We start from the raw sequence: 18,314 nt of genomic DNA, 5'->3' as shown, positions 1-18,314 counted from the left end.
GGGTTACACAAAGTTCAACCACAGTCTGGGATATATGAGACCCAGAACGAATCAATGGATGAAATGGAAGAAAGAAGGAAGAAGAAACTCCAAGGAAATACCATCACAACAAAAGTAGCATCATCTTTGAGTCAGTACTAATATATAAAATTAATTAAAGTTAAAAATTAAGAACAATATATAGTCAGTCTACTTTGGCCATACGAATAAGCACCACGGGCTTCGCTCAGCTGTTCAAGGCTAGGCTCACAACCAGAATATATAAGAATAAGCAACATAATGCATTAAAAACCCTATTTAGAAACCTAAAGGAATCGCAGACCCTGGGTGCAGGAGGATAGGTCAGTGGGCTCCAGGCATGAGAAGAACATCAGAATCTCTGGACCCCAGGAAAACCCACGACATCAGTGGGAACAGAAAGCAGAGAGACCCTGGAAACAGAAGACAGGCAGCGTAAGGAGTACAATCGACGTCTGTGTCAATCCGGCCGTCGAGGACGCTAAAAACCTTCCAGAGAGGGTCGGGGGCTGACGTCAGGCTCCCTCCCGGGAATGACGCGGGCGGCCACCAGGGGCGCTGTGTGCGCAGACGGAACCGTCCGTCCCTGCTGCCTGCGCTGCCCACCCGACCACACGTCAATCACCGCTCAGCCGCCCCCCACACCAGCACTTCCTGCCCACCCCTTGCCGTCCCCACATCCGGTTGTGCCCGCGTGGCCCCGCGTTAGGGGTTCGGGTCTCCGCAGCCGCGGTCCCCGCGGACAGAGGAGCCGGGCTCAGCGGCTCAGCCGACGCCTTCAGACGTCTCCTCCCAGTTCCCGCGTGACGGCCGCACGGACGGCTCGCGCGCGCGCGCGGGGGCGTCTGGGAGTTGTAGTCCCGGGCCTGGCGCTGCGGCGGTTCGCGGGCCGAGCGCGTCCCGTGCGCTCGCGGGGCCGCGTCGACGCCGTCGGGGCCGCTCCCTGCTCGCGGCGTCTCCCGTTGCCGCCCCGGGCCCGAAGCGCGTGCGACGCGCAGGCGCGGGGCGGACGGCGGCGTCGGAAGCGCGGGCCCGCGGCCCCGGGAGCCGACTCGTGGGCGCGCAGAGCGAGCGCGCGGGAGCCGGGAGGGCGGGGCGGGGCGAGCTTCCGGCCCCTCCTCGGCCCCGCCCTCCCGCTTCCGTCCTCACCTCGGCAGCGCGGGCCCCTCCCGGGACAGCACCGAGGGCAGCATGAGCTCCACGGCCGCCCCGGGCCGGCCCCGCGTGAGTAGAGGCTGCCGGGAGCTCCCGAGGCCGCGGGCGAGCGCAGTCTGCGCGGAGGGGAGGCCTCGATGTCCCCGGGGGACGGAGACGGGGACGGGGACCCGGGTGTCAAGTGGGGGCTCCCCAGGCCGGGTGCAGGCTCTTGGGGTGCATTGAGTTCGTGTGAGGGTGAGCACTGTGAGGGTGAGCACTGTGAGGGTGAGCAAGTGTGTCAGAGAGAGCACTGTGTGAGGGTGAGCACTGTGTGAGAGAGAGCACTGTGTGAGGGTGAGCACTGTGTGTGTGAGGGTGAGCACTGTGTGAGGGTGAGCACTGTGTGAGGGTGAGCACTGTGTGAGGGTGAGCACTGTGTGTGTGAGGGTGAGCACTGTGTGTGTGAGGGTGAGCACTGTGTGAGGGTGAGCACTGTGTGTGTGAGGGTGAGCACTGTGTGAGGGTGAGCACTGTGTGTGTGAGGGTGAGCACTGTGAGCACGTGTGTGAGGGTGAGCACTGTGAGCGTGTGTGTGAGGGTGAGCACTGTGAGCACGTGTGTGAGGGTGAGCACTGTGTGTGTGAGGGTGAGCACTGTGTGTGTGAGGGTGAGCACTGTGAGCACGTGTGTGAGGGTGAGCACTGTGAGCACGTGTGTGAGGGTGAGCACTGTGTGTGTGAGGGTGAGCACTGTGTGTGTGAGCACTGTGTGTGTGAGGGTGAGCACTGTGTGACGGTGAGCACTGTGTGAGGGTGAGCACTGTGTGAGGGTGAGCACTGTGTGAGGGTGAGCACTGTGTGTGTGACGGTGAGCACTGTGTGAGGGTGAGCACTGTGTGTGTGACGGTGAGCACTGTGTGAGGGTGAGCACTGTGTGAGGGTGAGCACTGTGTGTGTGAGGGTGAGCACTGTGTGAGGGTGTGTGAGGGTGAGCACCCCTGTGAGGACAGGACAGCTTTTCCAATCGCTCCTCCTTACAAAATGCGGAGCCTGAAATACCAAACCCAGGCTTGGCAGCATCATTACCCACTGAACCGTGGGCAGAAACTGCCAAGTCTAAGAGGAGAGGAGGCTCCTCGTGTTTAGTTTTCAGCAACTACTTTGAGGAGGTGACAATTCATTAACAGGAACAGTGGTGTAGATGGGAACCAGCAGTCCTGTCCCCTGGTTAATGAGAAATGAACGGGTTTTCACAGAGTTGAGGTCACGGGTGTCCTCTTGATTAGAGTAGGAGCAATATGAGATGAGACAGTCAGAATGTTGCTGGCTCGTTGTGGTAGGCTTCCCATTTTTCTGTCCCCGTGGAAAAGGAAGATCCCTGGCTGAACAACAACAACATCCTGTGGGTTTTAGGAACCTATAGAGTTTGAAGACGTGTCACTAACATTTACCGAGGAAGAGTGGGCACTGCTGGGCCACGAACAGAAATGCCTCTACAAGGAAATCATGCTGGAGAACTACAATAACGTGATTTCAGTAGGTAAGGCAGCCTCCACATTAATAGAAATGCTTGAGCCTTGGGTGGGTGATACACACATGGAATTCCATCACTCCAGAGGAGGAGGAGGAAGAATGGAATTTTGGGGCCCGTCTTCTTGACTCTGCCTCCTTCCTCCTCACCTTCCTTTGTTTTAACTCCTAGTGTGTGATGCCTCTGAGCCGTTTGTCTTGGGCTTAGACTGGACAGACCAGAGTGGAAATGTTATGGCAGTGGAGAGCTTGGGAGAAAAGAAAAGGCAGCTTTCAGTATAACTTGGGAAGCTTTGGCCTCTCCATACATCAGAGCCTCTGAATACTGGCTAGAGCCTATAACGGGTATTCACAACTGCAGTGACAGTTGCCTGTGGTTGTTTTTTGGCACTCCCAGCATATGGGATGTCTATGTCCAGCAACTCAGGGGTATCATTAAAGATGGTGATTTCTTTTTGTTCTTTGGAAGTTTTCTGCCCTTTCTAGTTATTGCATAGCTGTGGCTCCAAGGTTCATGTCTATGTTTAGAGAGAAACAAGAAAAGTAGATAGTCCTGACAGTTCTTTATCAGCTGTCACATTTTTGCAAAGAAGGAAAAACTTGCCCAAGAAATCCAACAAAAGGAAGGGCTGTGTAGTTGTCACTGCCCAAGGCCTGACGTCCTCTTGTCACAGCGTGGGGGAAGGAAGGGCTATAGTGCTGCAGCAGGACAGCATTTTCTCTGAGCAGACTCCCCAAGCCCTGTCTCTTTCCCTTGAGCAGAACATCACTTTTCCAAGCCAAATGTGATATCTCAGTTAGAAGAAGTAGAAGACTTCTGGCCAGTGGAGAGAGAAAGTCCTCAAGAGACCTTTCCAGGTGAGATCCAGGCGAGAGGGAGTTCACAAAAGGGATGGGCCTACTGATGACTCTGAGACTAATGTCTTCTAAGTGGTAGAGATTATGAGAACTCAGATAGCATGTTGTAATTACTGCATGTTACTTTCAATCTGCAGTCATTTTTCCATGGTCCTGGTGATTATTAGCTCAGGGTCTTTCACACAATCAGCAGTGCAAACAGACATGCTATTACTGAACTAACATCCCCAGCCTAGATTCTTACTTTGGGGCAGGGTTATAGTATCTGTGGTTTGTGTGCAGTGGTGGTAGTGGTGTTTGTGTTGGGAATTTTGTTGTTTTCCTTTCCCATTTTGTTTTCAGATAAGGTCTTAAGTAGCCCAAGCTGGCCTCCACCGTGGTAATAACTAAACTTCTGATCATCTCCTGCTTAAAAGTTTATAGAATTACAAATATGTGCTACTATACTGGCTCCTGTTTTGTTTTCTAGGTTTTGTTGTTGTTGTTAAACACATAGGCATATTGTGTGAATACTTGTGTCAATTGAAGTAATTTAATGTTCCTTTTTGTTATTAACTATTTGTTTTCACTTTGTATGTGGTAAACATATACTGATTCTCCTATTTTTGGAAAGATCATCTTTCCATAGAATAAATTGCTGTGTCATAGTACCGAAGCCTCTTCCATGCTCTTTCGCCTTGAACTTTTGTGCTTTTCTTCTCTGGATGCATGCCAAAATGCTATACATTTCATTATATATTAGTTTTTTTTTCATTCCCCTTGTAATTTAAAAACAAAACAAAACTTAGGATATTTTGGTTTTCCATACCTCTAATAAGTATCAGCTTGCTTGAGTTAGTTGAGAATATCCTGTTAGACTTTACATTAAATTGGATTAGACTCACATTGTTGCTGTTACTTGTGCTGGTTAATCCTCTCTTGCACAGTTGTTGAGATGAATCTGTCATCCTGCTACATTGTTTTAACATTGGTGTTTGAATTACTTTTCTGCTGCTGTGAAGATGAGAGATCACATTAAATGAGGGCTTGCTCAAAGTTTCAGAGGGTTAGCCCATGACCATCATAGTGGGTAACATGGCAACAGGCAGGCAGGCAGGCAAGGTGCTATAGCAATATCTGAGGGCTTGCAACTGATCCACAAGCAGGAGGCAGAGTGACAGCTACTGGGACTGGCATGAGCTTTTGGAACACTCCCAGTGACTCACCTCTTCTGACAAGTCCACAACTTCTACTCTTTGCCAACAGTTCAACCAATTGAGGACCAAGTATTCAAACCCATGAGTCCATGGTTATCAGTCTCCTTCAAACCACTACAACCACCAGGCCATCTCTTCAGCCCCATGTTAATGCTTTTCTTTGCTCTGGACAGTGACATAGTTGTATCATCACATACAAACATGATCCTGAAAGGAAAGAGTGGTTATCTGGCCTCACTTAATAGGAAAATTGCCAGGTTTTGGTGAGCATGATCTTAGATGCTGCTTTGTTTCACATCAACATTCATCTGAATGACTAAATTTCCATCTAGTGCTAGAAATGAATGAGAATCCATAATGCTTCCTGTTTCCTTTCTAGAATCCTCCCAGGTGGTCAGAGTGGTTTTCTCCTTCCAATAGTTAGTGGTAACAGTAGATTTAAGAAATGCCTTGCTATGAGGTTATATTTTTGTGTTAATCTTCATAAGTGACAGGGTGGTATTCACTGTCTTTGCTGTCTTCAACTTTTTTATTTATGTGTTGGCTATAAAGCCCACTGTGTGCTACTGGATGCTTGTCTTTTTTTATGCTGTGGTACAAGTAGCATCAGAACCACTGCTTCTGGCATTATTCACCTGTCAGGTCTCCATCTGGTGCCATCTTTAGTGATGGTTATTAGTCACAACACAAAGGGACTGGAATCTATGACTTAGCACACCCCTTCTCTGGACCCTATTTTAGGGGTAGGAGTAAGTAACCAAACTGCAAAAATGGCAGGTTAATTTGACTGAAGACCACTGTCCATATTAGCTGTGAGGGGAGTTTGACTTTTTGTTGAGGCTTATTGTGACTTGGCTTATCATAGCTCACTCTGGTTGGTTTGTCCATAAAGAGCAGTGGTGGGACAGAGATGGAGAGGGTAGGGGGTTCTGTTGCATCTAGGGGTGAAACAATGCCTGCTGGAAGAATATTAGCAGGTTTAGGGAGAATTTAGGAGTGTGTTTGACTCAAAGATAGACTCAGTGGATCCAGGTAAGTAATTAGCTAAACGGGCAAACAAAGCTGCTGAGAATTCTTATGGGTGAAGAAGGCCCTGAAAGGTTTTCCTGTGGCTGTTTTTTTGTACTCTGTATGTTTTCGGCAAGCATTCATTTTGTGGTCCTGGAGACTGATCCCAGGGCCTTGTATATGCTATGACACTGGGCTACATCCCCAGCCTTGCACTGCAAGAGAAACTTTGTCTGAACTTTTGAAATTAATATATATTAGAGGTACAAACTATTTTAAGAAGTTGAACCTTGGGTTTTTTTTTTTTTTTTGCCGTGATGACATAGTGTTGAGTAAAACTTTAGACTAATCTTGTATAGAGCTGCCTAATGGCATTCACCTTGAAAGTTCCATGTCTCTACTTGTTCTGGCAGTAACTTGTAAATGAAAAGGAACCTTAGATACACCCAAGGAGGTTTGCTAAGCTGACCTAAATGCATGTGTTTTAATTTCCAATAGTCCCTGTAGTAAATAAAGTATGAGATCTTAGAATGTCATATATTACTATTAATTGAGATAATACATCTCCACTAGTCTCCTAAGAGTTGTGTGCTGTGCCTCTGATTGATGCACAGAACTGAGATTCAATCAAAAGCTGGGATTCTTTTTCACAACTCAGCTTGCATACCTCTCCAGTTTTCACCATAGCTACAATGATGTCATGAAATGTGGTTGTTGAAGTTATATGAGAAAAGGATAAATCCTAAGACAAATGACATTCATCCTCAAGAAAGCTTTGAATTGAATAAGATCATGTGAAAGCTTTGGAAAATAAGTTAGTTTGTCCTTGCTGGGTGGTGGTGGTGCACACTCAGGAGGTAGAAGCAGGTGGATCTCTCTGATTTCAAGGCCAACCTGTTTTACAGAGTTCCAGGACAACCAAGGGTACACATAGAGATACTCTGTCTCAATTCCTCCCCCTCCCCCCCAAAAAATGTTGGAATCATATGTTCAGTTGTCCTTCTTTGTCCATTCAAAAAAGCGCACCTACATGTATGACCTTCAGATGGAACACTTGAAAGTTATCTAGTCTTAATAATTAAAAAGCAATCCTTAAAGAAGATTATTGGCCAGGCATGGTGGGTTGTAACTTTAGTCAAGTCACTTGGGAGGCAGAAGAAAGCTGATCTCTGTGAAGTAATTGTCCTTAGCATGAGAAAGCCCAATTTCATCTCACCTTGACCTCCTTAACTATTAGAAGGCAAAAGCTGGATACCAATCTATAAAGACATGGATGAGAGAGTCTTTTTATGAATCTTTCAGTCTCTGAGAACTCACTCTAAGGGAAGAAATCTCAGAAATATGATTGGTGCAGGAGCAGCTTCTAACCTAAGTGAGTCTTCTCTTAAGAAAACTCAAACCAGACCCCTCCCCCCCACACACACACCAGAAAAAATTAACAATTTAGTTTTTGGGAGTTTTCTCATATCAATTACTTGCGTCTAAGAACTCTGAAATCATTAGGATGTACATGGTATAGAAACTGTTCCGTGTGTGACCGTCTTACTGTTCTTCACAGTTGTGCCAGGGTTTGTCTTAAGAATGTAATAGCTATTGGGAAGCCACTGAGTATTATAGAAATTAATGATGGGCATCCCTGTAAGAATGACAATGTAGGAACCTTCAGTAGGAGTCCTCGTCCTGTTCTGTATCAGAGGACTCATATGGGCAAAGACCATGTGGATGTCTTCTGTGGGAAAATCATCAGATTCAACCCCTACATTATCTGAGAATGAAGAAACACTCACTAGAAAGGATTACAGTGGTTAAGAAAAAGGAAATGTCAAAGGTCGTAAGTGTAAAAACCCTGTATAAAATTTGAATAACAAAATTCATAATTGTAGTAAAGCAATTTCTAACATCTCTTATTCTGTATTCTGCCCAAATCTTAAGTGATATGAATGAGAGCAATAATCATTACTAGCATCCTATCCATTGCAGTTTGTTAGCAATATGGCTGCATTGCTTGGAGCTTACTAAGGTACTAAAGAGTGAATAAGTATCTGAAGAAACCACAAAGAACAAGGGATTAAAGGTGTGTGCCACCAACACCCAGCAATAAATTCCTTTTTTAACAGATTTATTTATTATGTATACATTGTTCTCTCTGCATGTGTCCCTTTAGGCCAGAAAAGAGTACCACATATCATTATGGATATTTGTGAGCCACAGTTTGCTGGTTCAGAATTGGGCTCAGGACATCGGGAAGAGCAGCCAGTGGTGTTAGCCACTGATACATCTCTCCAGCCCCTGCTAGGTAATTTTCTATCAACTAACCTACATATCCATCCATGTTTTTGTTTCTTTTTTTTTGTTTGTTTTTTAGTTGAATCTGTTTTTGTCACTCTGATTGGCTGGAACTGAATATGTAGACGTGGCTAGACCTATGCTTGCAGGCATCCCCTCTTTCCCCTGTCTCTCAAGTATAGCAATTATAGGCGTGTGCCACCCTGCCGAGCTTTTGCTCTGGTTTTCACTTACAGGATCTTCTGAGCCTTCTCTAGATGATGGAATCAAATCCTTTCCTGATGAGAATCCCTTGATGAAGATCAAGGTTGTTGAGGTCCTTACACTGAACAAGGATGTGGCTGGTCCCCGGAATGCTCTTATTCAATCCCTCTATAGTGAAAGTGGAGAAGACCTGCGCCCTGGTGAACTCAAGCCAGTTCAACAACCAGGCACGCATTTGACTGACAGTGAAGTCGCTCACCAGAAGTTCCGCCATTTCCAGTATGAAGAGTCAGATGATCCCCAGCAAGCAGTGTCTCAGCTTCGGGAGCTGTGTCACCGGTGGCTGCAGCCCAATATACATTCAAAGAACTGGATCCTGGAGTTGCTGGTGCTTGAGCAGTTCCTGAGTGCGCTGCCTGAGAAGTTGCGGGTGTGGGTAGAGTCACACCACCCAGAGGACTGCCAGGCAGCCGTGGCCCTGGTGGAGAATGTAACCTCGGTGTCTAAGGAAGGTGGTGAGTGCCATGGAAGGGTGGGGTGAGAAACATCTCTGGGAAGACTTTATGGAGGATTGTGGAGTGCTGGAAGGTTGGTCCCACTCCAGACCACAGACATCTGTGTCTGCCACACACTAGCAGGTCAGAGCTAATGCAAACCTGAAGTGGCTGGGGCTCCAGGCCTGTTCTCTCAAATGAAAACCTTCCATGGGCTTCAGTGGAAGCTCACAGATGCAGTGCTCTATTTTGTTTCCCATTCTCTTGGGATCCCTGACACATAGTCAGCCTTCCAGTTCTTTGTAGGGGCTATGAGTGAAGTTGTAACTCTGGCACGACTCAAGTTCATTGAGCCTGTGGTGCTGCAGAAAAGATGTCACATGACTATTGAATGCACATGTGGCAGTGTTAAGGTGGTGGAAAGGTCAGGTTACTGGTAGAGTGTATGGATGCTGTTTCTGTCACTGATACCTGTGATACTGTGGTAAAGAAAGGATGCAGGATGGATGTGCCCATAGGCCATGAACCAAGAATGCTTATAGAAGTTGAGAAGGCAAAGAATGTGTTCTTCCCTGTATGAAAGAACACGGCCCTGTTAAAGTCTTGATTTTGGCCAAGTGGGGCTAGGACCAGAACTCTGGTCTCTGGAACCTTATTATATTTTGTCAGACCTGATGGCATAGATACTCAAGAGTTCAAATTAAGTCACCAGTTCAAGGCCTGCCTGGGCTACAAGTGAGTTCAAGGCCAGTGTGAATAATGTATCACAACTCTGCCTCACAATAGAAAACAACTGGAGCTGTTATTAGAAGTGGAATTCTTACCTAGGCTGCAAAGCATTCTGGGTTTAATCCCCAGAATTTGGGGATCTGGTACAGATAATGACACTTGACTGCAGTTTCACTCCCCAGAAGCTTCATTTAAAACCTGGTCATGGTCATGCATACCTATAAAACACTATTAGAGTAGGAGGAGACAGGAAGTTCACTAGGGTTTCCTGGCTACAAGTTCAATGAGAGAACATGACTCAACAGAATACAGCAAGAGGGATGGAGCAGACACCAGAGATCCTCCTTTGACCTCTGCATGTACCCAAACACACATATACCCAAATGACAAACACCACAATTACAAACACCAAAAAAGCAGTAGTGCTTAGGAGATGAAATTGAATTTAGCTTATGTTTACCATGTCACAGCGTGAGGACCCTGACCTTTCACAGAGGACCCTGAGAAAACTATTTGTGGTCAGTGAACTAGTTGGGATTCTTTTATGTCACTCACAAAACCTAACACGTGGCTCCAAGAAAGGAAAGTTTACTGGAGGAATTCCAGGATTTTCTAAATCTAGGAAGGGAACATGCATGCTTAGGAAGGTCATTGACCTCCTGAGCTTATCCCTTTTGCATATCCCAGTTGTCTGTCTTCAGACAATTACATTACAACTTCCTAACACAGGATTTCTCTTTCTTAAATGTTCCAGCAAAGGCTTCAATTGCTCTGAAAGCCTGTGGTCCCCTGTATCTCCCAGAGTCCATTTACACTAGGTGATAGCATTGTAGACCAACCTGAGTCACCTCATCTGCCCCATGCTAGTTGGAGTAGAATCAGCATCGTGAGAGACCGTGGAGCCTGTGGAGGCACTTGGGAAAGGCTAGACCATAAGGAGTCCTTGGCAGAGCTGTTAGCACTGCAAGTAATATGTAAGATGGCAGCACAAAATGGGTGCACACCCTGTGACCAAAGAAAGCCTTCTGCAAGGCAGCAGAAGGGAGGGTGAGCCACTTGAGCAAGTTAAGGGCTTGCAGACTAGAAACCGACTTTCCCTCTAAGAAGAAAGTATGAGGAAGCCATTACCTCAGAAGCTAGAGCCTGAAAGTGATGCTGGACGGGGAAGGGGACAAAAGGTTTCAATCCTGGAAACCCCAGTCCGTCAGTGGTCCATGCAGGGTGACAGTCTGGGCCCCTCCAGGTAAAGGAATTGGTTCCCCCTTGTGAAGAGGTCAGCATAGACTGTCAAGGGACTTGGATATGCACGGCTCAGGGGTTGCAGAGCCTGGCAGTTCTGCCTGCCTGAGGGCTACCATTGATCCCTTCCTGTGTCATCTTCTCCAGCTCTGCCTGCTTGCCATAAGGAGTCCACTGATCGACTGAAAGAGAAAAACAAGGACATAGCCACCTTACCAGTTACTGTACCACCTGAGGTAAGCAAAAACCTTACCTTTTGTGCCTTTTTTCATAAGGCGCCCAACCCTAAGATGCCCCCTTCTACCCTGAGACTTGCTGAGGCTTCACACATGATAGGCAGTTTTTTTTATTATTTTAAGATTTTATTAATTATGTATACAGTCTTCTGCCTGCATGCAGATCTCATTCAAGGTGGTTGTGAGCCACCATGTGGTTGCTGGAAATTGAACTCAGGACCTCTGGAAGAACAGTTAGTGCTCTTAACCTCTGAGCCATCTCTCCAGTCCCATGATAGGCAGTTTTAACATTCTGAGTTCTTTGGAATGAGTGGAGTTCTGCAACATCCAAGGTGTGAAGGGCAATCCTGCCTCCTGACATTGTGACCTGGCCATAGACAAAGGAAAAGGCAGGAGTAAGTGGCCCAAAGCTGGTGAACATGAGAAGCAGAGCAACTAAGGCAGCCTATATGAACCACATTGTACCCGGTTAGAATGAGAGAGCCCTTGTCCTTCAGAAACACTCAGCTGGGGAATTAGGAATGGGACAGCACAGCTCAGATCTGTCTGGACCAAACTAAGGCGCTGTGCATACAGCATAATTAGCCTGTCGGCTATATGATGTGGTGTGTATATGGCATTAGTTAGTACCCTTTTCCCTCTAAACAGTTTATCCTTGCTCGGGCATGTGATTGAAATTGATGACTCATGTAATGAACAGTCTAGAGCAGGCTTCAGTTAAGGCTACTGAGTGGCAATGGGAAGATACAGATTGATGAATCCCAGACTTCCTTCTCAGAAATCTGTTCCTTCTGAGGTAGGCTCTTCCCCATCTGGGCAAAATACCTCCCCAATCCAGGTAGGTTGGTGAAGTGGAACAGTCTTTTTTTAAGAATCTTTAGGGGCTCATGAAACCTGCAATAACAGGTGAATGCTCTACATAGGTCAGACCTGTCTCACAGGCAGACATCTTCATTGTGGGTTTTACCCTAGAGGACAAGGCTGTCCTAGAGGAAGAAGGTCCTCTGGTAAGATGCTGCCCTTAAGGTGCAGCCTTGATACAGATGCTAGTATGATTGATGTGCCTTGCTTATTGCAATTGTAGGTCTTTGTCAATCAGGGGCTCTGTCTACCTGCTTGGGGACAAGACTTTCATTTAGAGAAATACCCTTTGGATGTCTTTCTGCTGGAGAGGTCATTGTCTCTGAGCAAACCACCAAAGCAGAGGAGTCCCTATCTGTTATAATATCTCAGTGTCCTTTCTTCTGCCCCCATTGATAAACACCAGACTTTTATGACATTACAGGAGCCAGTGACCTTCCAGGATGTGGCAGTGGACTTCAGTCAGGATGAGTGGCAGCTACTAGGACCAATGCAAAGAAATGAGTATTGTGATGTGATGCTGGAGACCTTGGACAACTTGGTCTCTGTGGGTAAGATCATGTCTACATTGAGAAGCCAAGGGTCCCCTCAGGTCTCATACTTTGGCTCTACCCATTGTAAGGATAGAGAGGGTCTCTTATTCTGTCAGGGATCTTTATCTAGATCTATGACCCTTTGTGTGTAGGGAACCTTGAGTGCACAGAAGCAGCCTCAGGTTTGGTTTGTCTTTGGGAAGTGGAAACACTCCATTCTCTTACCCCAGTATCTTGATCATCAAATCGATTGTTCCTGGTTTTGGTGCTAAACAATGTGTGAGTCATTCCATAGACTGAATGACTATTGGAAAAGAGGATGTAGAGCTGGGCGTTGGTGGCCCACGCCTTTAATCCCGCACTCGGTTGGCAGAGGAAAGCAGATCTCTGTGAGTTCGAGGCCAGCCTGGTCTCCAGAGCGAGTGCCAGGACAGGCTCCAAAGCTACACAGAGAAACCATGTCTCAAAAAAACCAAAAAAAGAAAGAAAGGAAGAAAGAAAGAAAGAAAGAGGATGTAATCTCATTTTTTAATACCTTTTGTTATAGTGTCATTCTGGCATTTTTAGTGACAGTACACTGATCATTTGGTTTCTTTCAGGGTGGCAGCCTACATCGGGAAAACAAGAGTTAACTCCAGAATCTCCTACTTCTGTGGCAGAACCACTTCACATCCCGAAACCAAAAGATTTCTCAAGGAATGATACTCAGTCCACTGTCTCTGAATGTATCTCAGAAGATGAGGTCCAAGGAATCCATTCCATAAAATCAAGTCAGGTGGAAACTGTACAGGAAACAGGCCTCCCTGTGGACCTCTCTGAAAGCTCCACTTCTCAGGAGCAAAGTAACCTGCACACAAGCCAGTGCTCAGTTGATGCAGTTCTTCCTGGAAAGCACTTGGATGTGAAAATTAACCAGAAGGGCTTTAGGAAGAGGAAAGCCAAGGAAAAAAACATTTCCATTCCAGGAGACTCACCCATAAGAAATAAGCAGAAGAACTATGAGGGGCAGCAAGTCAGAGATGACAGCAATTCCAGGGTACATGGTTCTATACAAAACCACGAACAGGGTTCTGAGAAGAGTGAAGCTAGGGACAGCAAAGATGCCATTATACTTCTAGAACCTGCAAAAATTAACCAAAAAGCCACTGGCTCTGAAAGGGGTAAAGTCAGGGACAATAGCAATGCCAGGACACTGGATGCAAATGTAAAGATTCACAAGAAAGTTCCTAGACAGGATAAAAGTGGGGAAAGCAGCAATGCCCTGGCACAAGGTTCATCTATACCGAATCACCTGATGGGGGCTGAGGTAGGAAGATCCAGGGACAGGAACTGTTCCTTGACACAGGCTTCACCTGTAAGAATTCTCCAGAAAGGCTGTGTGGGTGGTAAAGTCCAGGGAAGGAGGAATTCCTTGAGAAGTGGAAGAGCTAACCAGAAGGGTTCTAACTCTAGTGGGAGAGTTGGGGAAATTAGTACTTCTTCAAAACACGCTCCCCATATAAAAATTCGCCCGAAGGCCTTGGAAAGAGGAAAAGGCAGGGAAATCAACACTTCAATTAAATACAGTCCCCATGTGAAAGGTTACCAGAGGGGTTCCGAAGGGGCCACTGCAAGGAAAGACAATTGCGACAGAGACGCCAGCCAGCAAGCTCGGCAGATAATTTTTATAAAAATTCACAAGGGGAGCCAAGTTTGCCGCTGCAGTGAATGTGGTAAACTATTCCAGAATGCTAGGTATTTCTCTGTCCATAAAAAGATCCACACGGGAGAGAAGCCTTACACGTGTACTGTCTGCGGTAAAGCTTTTGTTCAGAGCTCCTCCCTCACCCAGCATTATAGAATTCACAGTGGAGAGAGACCATTTGAGTGTTCAGAGTGTGGGAGGGCCTTCAGTGACCGCTCAGCCATCTCTCAGCACCTGAGAACTCATACTGGGGCTAGACCCTACCATTGTCAGCGCTGTGGGAAAGCCTTCCGCCAGAGCTCACACCTCACCAGGCATCAGAGAACTCACACAGGGGAGCGCCCGTATGTGTGCACCCAGTGTGGGAAGGCTTTCACCCAGAGGTCACACCTTGTTGGGCATCAGAAAACACACACAGGATAAAGTTCAAGAAGCAGACCAAATCACAGTCCTAGTGCCTTTCAAACCACTGCCTTTTCAGCTTTGGGGTGTACCCTGCAGACTAAGTAAGGACATCCCACACTTGAAGGACAGCTCAGGACACTGCCCTGCAAGCATAAGTGAAACTGTCAGGGAGTTCTTTTTGTTGTTGTTTGTTTTTTGGGGGGGTTCACTGTCAGAGTTCTTAAATGCTTCATTTAGTCATTAAAATATGAAAGCTGAAAGTTCTCATTAAGTTTAAAAGACAACTAGCAAATACTCCATTGATTATTATACACAGGGTCATGTGTGAGTGACAAAATCCAAAGGGATGTGTAGATAAATATACTAAATGCTTTGAAATGTGTGTTTCCTGCTGTAATGGCTATTCTTGGTTGTCAACTTCCCTACATCTAATATTAACTAAAATACAAGCAACTGATAACTTCTGTGAAGAGTATTTTCTTAAGTCTTTTGAGGTTGGGAGATCCATTTACTTTTATTCTGAGACACACCTACTTGAAGCTTATATAAAAGACAGGGGAGGAGGAAACTTGCTCTATTCATAGGTAGTCCATTTTTCACCAGCACTAGACATTCTGGGATGTACTGAAGACTGGCTGGACATCCAGCCTTGTGAACTGAACAACTAATGCGTTCTTGGACCTTCCATTAGTAGACATCCAGTGTTAGACTAGCTGGACCACAGCCTGTAAGTCATTCTAATAAATCTGTGTCTATGAGAGGACAAATGCTCATATCTGTTACTCTTGAGAACCCTAGTACACCTGCTGAACTAAGAATATATTGATCTGATGCTTATATTAGGAACATTAAGATAAAGTCTTATCAAATAGTTCTAGCAGTGCTATGTATGGCTGGAGTCCTTGGGCCCCAGGTTCCAGGTGAGTTGGGCAAACAAATCATTTCTAGGTCACTGTGATGAAATGGTTCAGTATACAGATGGCAGGAAATCTTCAGGAACCATTGGAGGCCCAGAAGTCCCTCGTGAATCCAGAGATACATGGGCATGTCCTCTGGCTTTACAAGGGAGAGGAGTTATCCCAGCTATTTGCTCATTGATATGCTAAACAAAAAACATTGGCAACACCATGACAAGTGATGGATGCCTACCTTCAAACTTGATGTTTTCAAAAAATTCTCCAGGTCAGAAGAATAAAAAAACCTACAATATGGCTCATCTGGTAAAGGGGGCCCACCACCAAGCCTCCTGACCTGAGTGTAATCTCTGGTACCCACATGGTGAAGAGAGAGAACTGGTTCCTGCAAGTTGTCCTCTGTATGCCATGGTGTAAGTCACACTAAATAAACTATACAAACACATTGGTGGTTGGAGTGATGGGTAGGTGACTAAAAGTTCTTGTGTAGACTGGTTCCTAGCATCCACCTTTGGAGATTCAAATCTGCCTATAACTCCAGCTCCAGGACAATCGAACACCTTGGCACCTGAACTTGTATATACCCATACAGGCACACAGAATTAAAATAGTTTTTTTTTTGTCTCCAGTGAGTATATGAACAACATTAATTGGACTTGCATTTTTATTTCCTTCTGCAGGGGGTGGTGGTGGTGGTCTTGAGGGTGGAAGACAGGCCTGAGAAGTGAATGTGAGCGGATGCATTGTGTGGAATTTCCAAATCATTAATAAAAAACCCTGTGTTGGAAAAAGTAACTCCATATGACATAAATCCACTTCATCCTTTTTCCCATGGTTCCACATTGCTCTTCTAAATTCTTTATAACATTTGCAAACATTCTAGACCTGGGGTTGTGGCTCAGTGGATAAGCTTGTGTTTTGCATATATGAAGCCATGTACAACTCCAGTGCATGTGTGCATAATCACACTCGGACACACACACACACACACACACACACACACACACACACACACACCAGAGCACTTAGGATCTAGCCTATAGTGCTTGTATAATCATTCCCTCTTGGGTGAATGCCTCACCTTTCTCTGAAGCAAATATGAGTCTGAGACAGGACCAAAATGCAAATACTCTGTTAGGTTAGGTACGTGAGAAAAGGGCTATGAGGAGGCATACATCAGTCACAGTACAACACCACATTGCCATGGGGTGTTTCATTGCTTCAGCAACCCACTGCAGTGTGTTAGTCTTTCTGAAATGGGCTAAACTGCGTCCAAAGTTGTGTTAGCTAGTAAACTACTCCATTTTATGGCCTATCAAGTATGAAACAGGCAGTTGGAGTAGAGATCTAAACCTAAGAATCTCATTTTTCTGGATCCATAACACTAAGATGGGCCTCTCCGAAGGTGAGGAGCCAGGAGCGGCCAAGAGATGGAAAATATGAATACAGGAGAACTTTGTATCAGAAGATGCAACCTGCATCTTGGGGGGAAAAAATGGTTTGCCTACATGTTCTATGTAATGAGCAATTCCAAATTAGTGACAGGAAACAACAGCCATTTTACTATTTGTTGTTCTATGGGTAAATTTAGAGACCACACATAAGGTTTCTAACTGTTCAGTGGTTTTTGGGATCTCAGCCAGGAAGACAAAAAGAGTTGAGAACTGAATGTCTAGGGCCATTCGAATGTGCCTTAGATGTATATGGACTCTGGGTGTGTTGATTGCCTTTCATGATCGCAGATGGCAAGTAGGGTCAAGTTAAATCTGTCATTGAGCCTGTCAGCTCCCACACAGCCTCTCTTGCCCTCTTCTTCCTGCCTTAACCTTCAGATTTTTAAGGTAAAGGCTGACATATTGAGGACCTTCCTACCCAGAGAGAGGTGTCTATAACCTGGCTGGACTCCCTTCACAAGCTAAAGGGAGTCTGACTTTCCTGGCATTGAGTTTGTGAGTGATGCTTAGAAGATGACATAAGGTAGTTTCTACCCTCCTTCCCAAGACAAAAGTTGCTGTGAACTCTGAGTCTATAGTTGGCCCCTCTGAAATCCAATTTCAGAGCCACCATACGCCAGAGAGCCATAAAATAAAGGACCTCTGGTGACAAGTGGCTAGTCAGTGACTTCAATCAAATGGAGTCCAGCTGACCTGGTGCTTTCCCTAAATTGGGCCTTGGGACGAAGGTGAGATAACAGACATGGGGGTTTTTTAAAGGAAGGAAAGATTTTCAGCAGGAGGAATGGGTGATTCCCAGTCAGGCCCAACTCCCAGTCATAGGTTCAGTTGGCAAGGAAGAGAGATCTGGGAGGGTCTCCTTTGTTTCCTATTGCTTAGATAAAACACCAATCAATACCAAAGGCAGTATGGCGAGGAAAGGGTTTATTTCATCTTACACATCTACCTTGGTCATAATCCATCATTAAGGGAAAGCCAAGGCAGGAAGCCAAGCAAAGCAGGAACAGAGACAGGCCATGCTTACTGGCTTATTCCTTGTGGCTTGCTCAGCTCCTTTCTTGTACAACTCAAGACGGGGGCCATAATTCTCTTTCTTTGTTGGATCTTTTTGTGGTGTGGGAATCAGGGTAACTGTGATCTCATAAAATGAATTAGACATTGTAGCTTCTGTTTCTATTTTGTGGAATAATTTGAGAATATATGGCATTAACTGTTCTTTAAACGTCTGGTAGAATTCTGTGTTAATATTATCTGGCCATGGGCTTTTTTTTTTTTTTTTGGTTGGGAGATGTTTCATGACTGCTCCTATTTTACTGGGTGTGTCATAGGCCTATGTAAATCACTTATCCTGATTTCATTTTGGTAAGTGGTATATATTGAGAAAGATTATGCTCTTCTTTTATAGTTTGTACTGTGGTGGAGTACAAGATTTTAAAGTATGTTCTGATGATTTTCTGGATTTCCTTGGTATCTGTTTTTATGTCCTTTTCATTTCTATTTAGCTAATTTGGATATTCTTGCTCCTACTT

The 18,314-nt window shown here is 45.7% G+C and overlaps 1 protein-coding gene across 1 annotated transcript; it reads left to right on the top strand.

Moving 5' to 3' along the window:
* The first annotated feature begins 1,091 nt into the window (after positions 1 to 1,091).
* Positions 1,092 to 14,881, top strand: LOC100768449 (neurotrophin receptor-interacting factor 1). The gene is given in 8 exon segments (XM_027431198.2): positions 1,092 to 1,242; positions 2,568 to 2,694; positions 3,447 to 3,542; positions 8,269 to 8,751; positions 10,846 to 10,934; positions 12,220 to 12,346; positions 12,928 to 14,420; positions 14,423 to 14,881. Coding segments are annotated over 8 exon segments (2,493 nt in total). The 5' UTR covers positions 1,092 to 1,209; the 3' UTR covers positions 14,468 to 14,881.
* The last annotated feature ends 3,433 nt before the right edge of the window (positions 14,882 to 18,314 follow it).

Source organism: Cricetulus griseus, chromosome 9 (genome assembly GCF_003668045.3).
Source record: "Cricetulus griseus strain 17A/GY chromosome 9, alternate assembly CriGri-PICRH-1.0, whole genome shotgun sequence".
In the NCBI taxonomy this organism is placed as follows: domain Eukaryota; kingdom Metazoa; phylum Chordata; class Mammalia; order Rodentia; family Cricetidae; genus Cricetulus; species Cricetulus griseus.
The sequence above is the reverse complement of the archived record's forward strand: the minus strand, read 5'-3'. Positions and strand labels throughout refer to the sequence as shown.